General features: G+C 42.3%; 1 protein-coding gene across 3 annotated transcripts in view; it reads right to left on the bottom strand.

Moving 5' to 3' along the window:
• Positions 1-2,591: 2,591 nt before the first annotated feature.
• Positions 2,592-11,444, bottom strand: part of LOC131889830 (oocyte zinc finger protein XlCOF22-like) — a 28,916-nt gene continuing 20,063 nt past the window's right edge. For 2 of the 3 annotated variants that reach the window (XM_059239033.1, XM_059239032.1), the window contains exon 2: positions 2,592-4,698. In XM_059239033.1, coding sequence (XP_059095016.1) covers positions 2,854-4,656 — 1,803 coding nt within the window. In that variant the 5' untranslated portion in view covers positions 4,657-4,698 and the 3' untranslated portion in view covers positions 2,592-2,853. Of the gene's footprint in view, positions 4,699-9,833; positions 10,263-11,444 lie in introns of those variants that run through there. The other variant, XM_059239031.1, reaches the window with a different exon arrangement.

The raw sequence follows: 11,444 nt of genomic DNA, 5'->3' as shown, positions 1-11,444 counted from the left end.
ACAATATGAACTACCTTCAGAGAAGAGGGGAACTTGCCCTGGTCCAAGATGCAACGCATCAAGTACGAGAAAACAGACGCAAGAACCTGTGAGCATCTCATCAGAGTCTCAAGTCCCTGATGGCCTCTAAAGCATCCTGATCTGTGACTACAAGATCATCTAAATGCTCAACTTGTCAATCTCAACAAACTCATCAATAGGGCAACGGGCTGTTGCTCCTAAACGATGCCAACTCTGTGCAAGTCAATTGTTCAGCCACATCTTGAATGCGCCTCGTCCATTTGGGCTCCAATGAGTTTAGCAGTTTTGCAAAAGATCGAGCAGATCCAAAGATGTTTCATCAGGAACAACAAAGGTGTGAGATAGCTTTCCTATTGGGATAATGAAACAGGAAAGGAAGATGCTAACCTTTGTAAAACTTTTGAATTGATTTCAAACGATTATTAACCAATATTTTTTTTGCTTCTATGTGCTTCTCTGTTGATGGTGGCCGATCATTTTACATTGACGCTCTACCGAAGTGAGCCAAATCCAGTAAACCCTACAGATAATTTAGTTGCACTTGCCCTTTTGCACATACCGGTTGTGTTTGTCTTCTTTTTCAGATTTGTGTACAATAGAAGGATATCTTTTCAAAGGTGTCAATGATCAACAATGCTAAGAAATTGAGCCTAATAACAATTTGTTGGTAGACTAAGTGTTTTATTCATGTAACTGATCATTTCTCGTTATGGTTTGCTTTTAATGAATCAAACATGTCATTTTTTATATTGAATGACATTCTTTGTATCGGTCACAAAATCCGTAAATCTTAGCAAAAAAAATAGTGGCGGGAGGGAAAAATTCTTTTAAATAATTGATCTTACCAAGGCTTTTTAAATTGGTTTTGTAGTTGATGTTTTTTTGTTTGAGCGACTTGGTTTTGGCCCTGTCAAAAAAAGAGATTCAGGCAATTGTGATGGCATATAAAAAAGATCTGATTGAAATTTTCAATGTGCAGTATTTCTCAAAAGGGTCAAAGTTGGTCTTTAAAATATTCAAGACCTTTTTTAAGAGCAATTGAAGAGTAACAGTAGTGAGTGAGATTTGGTATGCCTACTTCAAAATGTTGAATGATGAATCTGAGACTTAAGACATTACGTTTAAAGTTATTTTGATGTTAGTACGAATGCCGAAGTAGTGAAATAAACGTGATGGGATAATACGTGATTTCGGAGTTGATTGAAGACTACACTAGTCATGAATGTGCGAATGATTCTTAAGAATGAAGAACGGTGTTATTATCAAGATGGACTCACAACGTTTCATTAGCCCTAAGTATTCGCTCAAAAACATTTTAATTTGGCACTTTCGCTAAATTTTCAAACCACAATGTCTGAAAAGAACACACATGCAATTGTTTAGACAAACAATTGTAGCGTATTTTTAGAGTTTTAATGATTAATTCGTTGTCCTTGGTTTCATCCCGAGCGACCTAACTGAGGCCAAACTACTTTTTAGTATTTAGATTACAGCATGAGTGGCTAAATTAACAGCTTCAATGGGCGAACCTGCGGTCATTCCCGAGGGCGAGGTAAAAATCAATGCTGGCTTTGACGGCGGAGTTGTAATATCCCTTAATTGGGACACCCATCATCAGATTGTAGACCGATCGCGAGAGAGCTGCCATCAGACTGTAACAAACAACCTGATCAATTGAGGGAAAAACTCTAGCAATCAAGATTGTTTAGAAGAATAATGGTGATGTGCAGAGTTTCCTGCTCGTTTAACCATAAATGTAGACATGGGTGGGTTTGAAATAATAAACATCAAACTTCATTTGCTCTCATAAATCGTAAAAAAGTAAGCCATATCTAATTCAAATCAAAACTTGAGGCTAATCAAGGCTAAATACTGCATATACTCATTGTCAGTACAGAAACATGAGCATACATCATGTCTCATTGAGATCACTTGATTTTGATTCTCTGATAATCATGTACGAATGTTGCATGGTTGTTCCATTTTGATCTATCTTTAAATTTTGATGCCGACCAAGAGGTCTCTTCAGAATATTGAAGAACGAAGTTGTAAAACATGAGTACATAATTTATACATATTATGGTATTGCATATGTTACTTAATGTTGTCATGTTGTCCTCATATAATTCCCGAAGTTGTATTCTGCAGTTTTCAATTTTTTGCATGTCTTAGTATTGATGAGCTCTATGACAATACACTGAAATGAACACCAAATAGGACACAAAAAGGACTACTTTTCTTGAGGAAAGGTTCTTGTGCATTATCTCATAATTAGACTATTGAATAGATTTAAATATTCTTTTCAAACGTTTAGATGTTAATTAGATCAAAGAGCGAATGAGACAAAAAAAAGAGAGGGACCGTGTTTGTGATGGGATCATCCAAGTGGAGGAAAACAGTGATAAAACCTTACAACGTTCCTAATTACTAGCTGTGCGAATAGAGAAGGGATCTATTGGATTAAAAAAGTGAGTTGTTTTATGTAACGCCATTCATTAGTATGGCATAAATGAAGAACTCATGAAAGATTAGATGTTCACCACGGACTAAAGCGTCGTAAACCCCAACAATTTGAGTAATAATTGTATTTCGCATGTTGTTGTTATTGTAAGTAGCACATTAATCACAAGCTAAAAAAGCGTTTAATCTTGATTTGAAGGGGCATTGGGTTACCCTGGTTTTGGAGTTTTGTTCTTTTGGCGATTGTTGTTGTTATGGTGGTGGTGGTAGTAGTAGTAGTGGTAGTAGAACAATAGCTACAGTATTTCAAATTACATCTAGTGATAGCAAATATCAGTATCATAATCCAAAACATCGAGTGAGCTTGGCTTTTCATAGACCCGAATCCGGTAACGCAATTGAGAACACGGACTCAGGTGAAAACACCTCCTCGGGAATCACATCGGATTCCGTCAGAGATCCCATTCCCATGACCTTGGCGTGCTTGTGCATGTCCACGTGGTTGGCGATATCATTCTCGGAGTGGCAAACAAACGAGCATTCGGAGCACCGGAATGTCTGCTGATGCAGCTGTCGATGCTTGATCAAGTAATCCTTCCGAGCAAAGGCCTTGTCACAAACATCGCAATGGAATTGTTTAGCACCATGAGTGGCCTCATGCTTGCGAAGGGTGCTATTCTCACTGAATCGCTTGCCACACACCTGACACTCGTAAGGCGACTCCTTCGTGTGGGACCGGTGATGAGTAAGCAATTTGGATTTGTTTCCGAGCACCTTGTGACACAGACAACAAGAGCGGTTGGTCAAGTTGTAAGTCACGTGGTGGTGGAGAGACTGGGGATCATAGAACTCTTTCTGACAAATGCGACACTTGGTTTCGTGGTTGGCGTGAATGTTCTCCACTTTGATATCGGCCCGCCTCTGTTTCGATTGAGGGAAAGGAAGCGGGTTAACGTTGTTGTTGTTGTTGTTGTTGTTGTTGTTGTTGTTGTTGTTGTTGTTGTTGTTGTTGTTGTTGTTATTGTTGTTGTGAACACTGCTGTTGTTGCTGTGGATCGTGGAGGTATTGGCGACGCTTTCCACGCCTCTGCATTGAGGTAGCAATAATACGACAGAATCTGTTTGGGCGGCTACCGTGGGTGAGGAGGACTCTTGGAATACGCGCATCTCATCGGTTGAGTTGGGGGGTGATGATTCTGACAGCGGAAGCTGTGGTTCGGTGGGTGGTTCGCTCCTCCATACATGGCTGGGGGAGAGATCCTCGCATTTTGCCCTTAAGGTCGGACAATAGTGCAACTGGTGCTTCACCAAAGTGGCCCGATGTGTGTAGAATTTCCCACAACTCTGACATTTGAACGGCTTCTCGCGGCTATGGCGACGGTGGTGTGAAATTAATCTGGAGTTGGAGCTGAACTTCATACCGCACTGACAGCACGTCAAACGCTGTTTCACATACGTCTCAAAATGAGCGGCCAGTAATTTGGGGGACGTGAAAACTAGCTTGCACACACTGCAGTGACCCACTTGATGGTGATGAGGAGCTGGTCGCGTTTCATGGCTCGGTTTGAGCTCGTTGCCATTCAACAACTTGCTCTCTAATGAGAGATGCACATTGGCCTCCTCTTCGTCTTCGTCTTCTACCAGGATCGTGACTGGGTTCTTGCAATGGGTGCTGTCCTCGTCATCGAGGTCAGACAAACTGGCTCCCTCATCATTGTTGTCCGTTGACGAGCTCATTGATTTGGGAGAATAAGATAAATGGGATTCATTAGATCTCAAAGCGTCTTCGTAAACATCCAAGAACTTGACCAGATTGCAAGTAAGATCCTCAGGAAGAGATAATGAGTCCATTTCGATCTCCATAGACGAGGAAGATGCTGATGTGGCCTCGGAATCGTCATCAATGACATCGCTGTGCTTGAGATCGTCTGTCATAACTGCGTTAACGATGTCTTCCTCATTAGGGGTAAGATCCATGATGTCTGACCAAGGAGGTGAAGGAGGCGAAACCACAACCATGCTATCGAAAGCCATCATAGAAATAGACGAAGACAACGAGAGGGATGAAGATGAGGTTGATGATGTCGAGGCAGTGAGATCGGCAAAAAGGTCTTCTGAAGAGGTGTAAGAAAGTAAAGGATCGCCCACAGATTGGCCCCTTTGTCTGGCCACCATCTTGTGGTTTAGGTTCAATCCTACGTTTGGAGACTCATGAATCTAGAAAAAATGAGAAATTCACGAAATAAATCAAAAGTGGAAACATCGAGTCTCTAACATTCTTTGAGATGAAAGTAAAAGTATCGCAATACTCTTGCATCCTTGCGTGGTTGAAAACTGAAAATGAAAAGGCCCAAATTTTGTGTCATCTGAAGTAAAATAAACAACCTTTTTGTCGTATCAACAAGACGACAAGCACAAAAGAAAGGCAGTGCTCATATTAACGGGAAACGGGCTGAACGGACCATTGGCTACCATTGATCATAGATCTGGCTCCTAAAGTAGCTACCATTCATGAAATCCCGACAACAAGATCGCAATCGGCCATTAAATGCAATTTAGTCATTAAAGCTCTGAATTTCGAAGAACTGCCCACCTTGTCAATGACAGACCCTAAAGAACCAACCTGTGGTTGGTTGGTTGGTTGGTTGCTTGGCTGGTTAGTTGTCTCTCTTTCTATCTCTACCTGTCATATTTTTATTCCTTGCCCGGCCCTCTTTGGCTCTCTTCGACAACAGATTGAAAGAGCAGATTGAACAGAGCCCCAATCAAAATGATAAAGAACAGAGCAGCAAATACGTATTCTGTAGGGGTTGATTGAGTAACCACCTACCAGCAGTGGCCATCCACTCATCCGTTCCCGCTTAGATTTACCGTCTCTTCGAGCCTCAAATATGGCAAATCGAACTATGAAAAATTGTCCCACCTATTGTACAAAACTGCATTGCTTCTTTCCTATCTTCGGTTTCTCAAATAGTTCATCCCTTAAAATAAGACACCTCTCAAGCGTCTCTTTGTAATAATCATGGAACACCTTGGTGTGCAAATGTTGAAGGAGATAAGCATGATCAAGAGATACTGTCCAGGCCCCTATCACTTTTTCCCCTCTGAACCAATGGCTGTATTTGAACAAACCCTGTTTTGCACGAATCGTATCTCGTAAATATTAGTTACAGGCCGAACCAAATTTCATAGTTTCCCTTTCAATTGTTCTGCTATTTTTTTCAGGTTGAGAGTTCGCTTTTATGGCTCATGTTTTTCATATGATGAGGTGTTAATCAAATAAATATAAACTCTCCTAGATGTTGACGTTTAGCAAGCAATGACTAGCAGCTTTGGCCAGACGCAGATGGTGCCATTTGCAATCACCTTTTCAGAATAGTTCAAAATCAATAATCAACCTACATAATCCATCAAATATTGTATGTACTGATTTTTTTTATGCCAAGGCACATTTACCAGGATTGCCTAAGTTTTTGGTTGTCTAGTTGTCACAAGAGATAGCATCCAATTTGAAACAAAGTCGATTCTTCATGAATTGACCACAATCAAAAGTGTTTTGCTCTGCTTCTCTTCTTTTATTATATTTTATAGTTTCTTTCTGATCCATCCTCTTCATACCCATTAATATGCACAGCGAGTCTCTACGACAAATAATAGATTTGTGATCAAATTCCGGTAATACAACAAAAGTAAGCGATGATGATTCATGGCTCTTTGAATTTATGGCCAAATGATCTCAAATCCAAGGCCCATGAGGACGTTTAGGCAAGCTCTGGCAGGTTCGTTTGTTTCCTGGTACCAGTGTCAGTGATGCAAGTTTGGGGCTTCAAGCACTTTTTTGAGAAGCTGACCCTTGTTTCACATGGCTATATAAGGAAAGGTCAGCTTCGTTAAAACTAGTTTGAAGTGACAAATTTGCATCACTGGCATTGGCAGGCAAGTTTGTTTGCTGGTACCAGCGCTTGCCTAAATGTCCGAATAGTACATACATTACATTGCCGCCCGCCGAGAGAAGCCTTTTCATCGTTTGTCAATTGGATAAAGACCTTACTTTGTTTTGGAGTTGCCTCTGGTCTCTAGCAACTAGCAAGAGAGGATTAGCCAAGAAAACCTTGCAGTACAAATAAGAAGGGGATAAGCAACTGAACAAGGTTTAGGTAGGTCACCTCTTGTGGAACAAATCCAATATGGTTGAAATCGGCTCGTGTCATTCTTTCAACTAGTACTCAAATAAGCACTTTTGAATTCTGCAACGGTATGCCATCCTTATCCAAGCTATCATGAGTACCTATCTTTCTAGTTTCTGCGCTTCCATTTGCTTGCGTGCTGACTTTGGATCATATGAAATACATCGTTCCATAAAAAAAATGGTACAATGTTCTGCCCCTAATAAAACAACCAATGAGTAAGAATATGCAATCAAAATGTTCATGAAAGGAACCAATTAGTTCGGCTCATTTTGACCACTCAATGACATTAATCTGATGAGTTGGGGCAAGAACTTTTCCTCATCATGAACCTGTTTGTCATTGCTTTAATAGTGCAGGTGCGGAAATAAACTTCCCTAGTTACTTCTGATGTCACCCCAATCAAAAAGAAGCCTACCATTCCCTTTATACCTCTCTTCGGACGCCCTACCATCACTTGAAAAGACTGAGGTAAACTTACAAGGAGATGAATATGGTTTTGGAGAGAGAAGATTGATGGTGATCCCTAATCGTGATTGAGATATGTAGCAATCCAAGGCACATGTGACACCGCAAAAGCATACATGGCTCTTTCTCACGTGGGAACCTGGTTTGGGGGATTCCGCTTCAAAATCGAATAATGTCGTCCTCGTTTGATCTTTATCAAGTCTGATGTAGCAATCAAATGTGTATTACAAGATTCGAAAGTCGCATTCTTGTTTCAATACGAGTCAAAGGACGAGTTTTGGATGGGAGAGCGAAGGGATCGCTACTCGTGAATTGTTCAATGAATGATTTTGAGCACACCCAAGAGAGCCGTTTGCCACGGGAGATTCAGGAAATTAGGGAAGATTTGCCTTCTCGGGGAGAACGAGGGACATTGGCCACAAATCTTGCTTTGTTGTTTGAAACTACTCTCGTGATACTTGACTACGAAGATCTGTAGATTTAGAAGGAGCATGAACTTACGGAGCGCAGAGTAATCGCAAAGACTGGCACCAAAACTCAAGTAATAGCACTGTGCTAATACAGTGGAGGAAGAAGAGACGGGACGGATTTGGGAATAAATGTAAATACTGCAGGAATTGTTGGCCCATTGACACTGACAATTTTGTCCAATTGAGGATTTGACGTTCATTTCGAGATTGGCTGTTTTCTGTAACGAACTCGGACGACTTTTATTGACATTTATTGTCAACGGGAAATTGTTCAGATCAGGGAAATGCCATCCCGATCCCATTGACCCCATTTCATGTCTGTCAACCTTGGATTCTATTCAAGACGTGCGAGGAGAGAACAAAGCTCGATCGGGGTTTGCAAATCTCGTGAAATACAATAATAGCTACAAAGCCAGACCTGGCTTGTCCGTCTCACCCCTTCATGTGTACTGTATTGTACGATATTTCAAGAGACGTCGTTACCGTCCGTCCAACGAAAAACACCATTCAATCTGTTCCACCGACATGACTCTGTCCACCATAGATGGTCCTCTTTGAGTTCATGAGGAATACGGTCTCCCTGATCCTTCTTTTGTGATTCATGATTGGGACAAGTTCAATACACTATTCTGGTTTGAGCTCGCGATCAAATGTATGCCATGCTCTATTTTCCGCCATGAGGATAAGAGGTCCGTCCCCTAAAGCATTCATATTTGGAAAAGGAACGCCAGTGTCCAATTATCCCCTTGGGTTGGGCTTGGGGATTGCTCCTGACTCACCAACCATCCAAGCATCCAACCATCCAACCAACCAACTAGCCATCCAACCAAGGATTGAGATTCATTATCATAAACCAATTCACTCGCGTGTATGCTGCGAGTGTGAATAGTAAGAAATGGGAATAATGATATACTATATTGGTCGGATTTGCTCTCAGTGGACAATAGAAATGGAAATCGGGAAGCACTTCATTAGGTCACATCTTCTTTTGCGATTTGGTTGACGAGAGCTATCTTAAGGGCTATTTATTTAGGATGTGAATCTTGAGCAAGAGACTCTTGAGCTGTGGATCTTGGCCTAATGTATAGTATAGTACAGTGAATGACTGTAAACCAACTCACACACCGAGTGAGTATAACAGGATATGAATGTTTGGTAGAAACAGGATGGCCCAAATTCAGGTCACGTGCATGTTTGATGGTAACGTGAATTCGCATGATTTACGTTTCTGATGCTACAATTTTGCACATGTCTATCTACTTGCCGTTTTCCAGATGAATTGAAGCTCAAATTCGTTTGGTTACAGTGCCAGAGTACATCTGGTCTTATGAGCGCAGGGTGAAATTTCATTGACACTTCATGCGACCATCATAGCCCACTAGGTAGGTGCATGTGCATCTATCCACTTTTGATTTACGACGCTCGTTTCCGCCAAACCAACAACTCGAGGTAATTTGGAGAAGTTTTTTTTAAGTACACCGAGTGGTATAAATAGGATCCCGACCACTCATGTCCCTACCATTAACCAATACACCCACCCACACCCAGGTTGGGATCTCATGTTAGTTAAGACAAAAAAAAGCTAAGAGCAACATCCGTCGTACGACCCCGGTTTTCATCAAACATCAAAGATGATGTTAATAACATCATGATAGGTTATCCACAACGGGTGTCAAGCCATGTTTCATGCAGGAACAGGACCAATTCGCCAGAGCGTAAAGAAATATCCGAGCAAAATTTGATCTGTTTCCGTCCAAGTCTGATTAGTGATTCCATACGTAGTACGTACATGTAGGGTCGTCGTGTCAGTCCCGGTGAAGCTACGAGAAATTCACAGATCATCCTCGAGGAAATGAATCTAATAAAAGTAACATGACATGAAATTTGTTCTCACATTTCCTCTCTCTTTTTCTGTCTCTCTCGCGTGTCGAGGTCGGAATGGGGTCTCGAAATATGCTAATCCTCGAGCTAAACGCTTCTTCAGCCAAGGACTCGCTCGAGGAAGAGACCTTTTCTGATCTAATCATGCATGCTTAAGCACCTTGGGTTCCATTGAAGGGCCCAAGCGACTAACACTTCAGGAAATTATGCACTAGCTCTCGTGGAACATTGGTTAGCACCATAAAAACCCCTGGCCGGAGGCCAACGAGAAACAGCCATGGAGCATCTTCTCAAGTCAACACGCTCGTTGTCTTTGTCACCTTGACTTAATTGCATTACGGCTTACCATAGTGGTGATAATGGTGGTGGTCTAGGTAGCAGAGGTACGAGGAGTAGACGACGGACTGTGTTAATAACGTAGTGTCGAATTAGAATGACTCGATGTTCAAACGAGCGGGCTCCCACGTTGTAATTTCAAGTCTGGAAGGGCTTGGTCACGGGGTTCGTGAACTCCAATTTTTGCATGACAATCACAAATTGAGTTTCGTCAACGACATGGATACACTGAGCCAGGGCAGGATGCCATCATGGCTATGTTTCAAAATAAACATCGGAAACTTCCCGTCGATTCTCACATGCTTGTCACACACAGAGCCTCACACCGCAAATACGTGTTGAACAAAATTGACGAGTCTAAGTGAAAGGCACCTATTAAGAGTCTGGCAGTTCGACCCTCTCAACAGTTTCGCTAGCACTGTTGGACTGAGTTGCTCAAGACAAATATCGCTCGAGTCTGGTGCGGTTGAATCCTACGGTCCCGTTCATAGGAAGTGATGCCCAGCGCTCCTCGGTCGTTCCAGCCGAGTTTGGCGGGGTAGAACTCCGGTAACTTCAAGAGCACAATTTTTGTGCGAGGTTCTAGACGAAGAGAGCGAAAAAGGAAAGGAGACGAGGCGAGCAAGATGAGGAGAGAGGAAGAGAACATGAGCCAGTAACGCGGGGAGGAGAACCATTGTCGAGATGATTATAACTGGCATATCTTTCAACACAGGGGACGGAAAGACTACGTGAAATGTGAACAGATGGATCGATGGAGAGAGGGAGAAATGAAATGAGCTGGGGCGGTACGATCGCCTGGAACTCTTTTTCGTGTTGTTGACCATCGTTTCAATGTGACTTAGCAGCCAAGTGATGTTGACAAAATTCGTTTGGGCTCTTCTTGACGGACAGTTCACAAGGCGGTGTACTCTGCTGTTCAGTTTAGCCGTTCAATCTTCGCTTTGGTCTGTCCAGTCCAGTAGGTGGTGAGAGTGAGCGAACTTGGACTGCAAAGAATGGAATGGAATGGTGGTTCAATCTGAAGTGGCCATCATTCACACTTGGATGATGTTTCTCAGGCCAAGGCATGAGATCCAAAGCTTTGGCCAAGCGCCCAAACTGAGCGAGTTTCTCCGAATTGAGAATTGAGCGACAACAACAACAGCAACGCAAGATGTCGAGGAAATTCGAAGGAATCCATCCCAAAGCCAATCCTAACTAGATCATCAACATGCTCCAATGACATTTGGACATGGAGATCTGGGAAATGATCCTTGACACGTGGAATGAGACAATCCATGTCTGGGTATTTTCTCTAGCCCCGAAAGCAATTATTTTGACTGACTGAGGGCAAGCAGAGCCAGCCAATGCCAATTGTCCTCATCGCGATCAAACGCAGTGAAACAGCGACAAACAGGAACGCCTGAGTTGCTCATCACGACTCATTGCGCACAATATACCCAATTCAGATGACTCAAAGATCTTCGATGGGATCTTGATCCACATCCTATGGTTGATATCAGCTACTCTAGCTGAGTGTTCGCGCTCCTCAAAATCTATGGTCTAGCTTATCTAAACAAGAGCATACATAATGAGAGTGGCCGGTTCCATGTGGCTGCTAGAACTTGACGGTCACAAA

The sequence above is a fragment of the Tigriopus californicus genome, chromosome 11 (genome assembly GCF_007210705.1).
Source record: "Tigriopus californicus strain San Diego chromosome 11, Tcal_SD_v2.1, whole genome shotgun sequence".
NCBI classification, from domain to species: domain Eukaryota; kingdom Metazoa; phylum Arthropoda; class Copepoda; order Harpacticoida; family Harpacticidae; genus Tigriopus; species Tigriopus californicus.
Note: the sequence above shows the minus strand (reverse complement) of the source record. Positions and strands in the feature narration are given on the sequence as shown.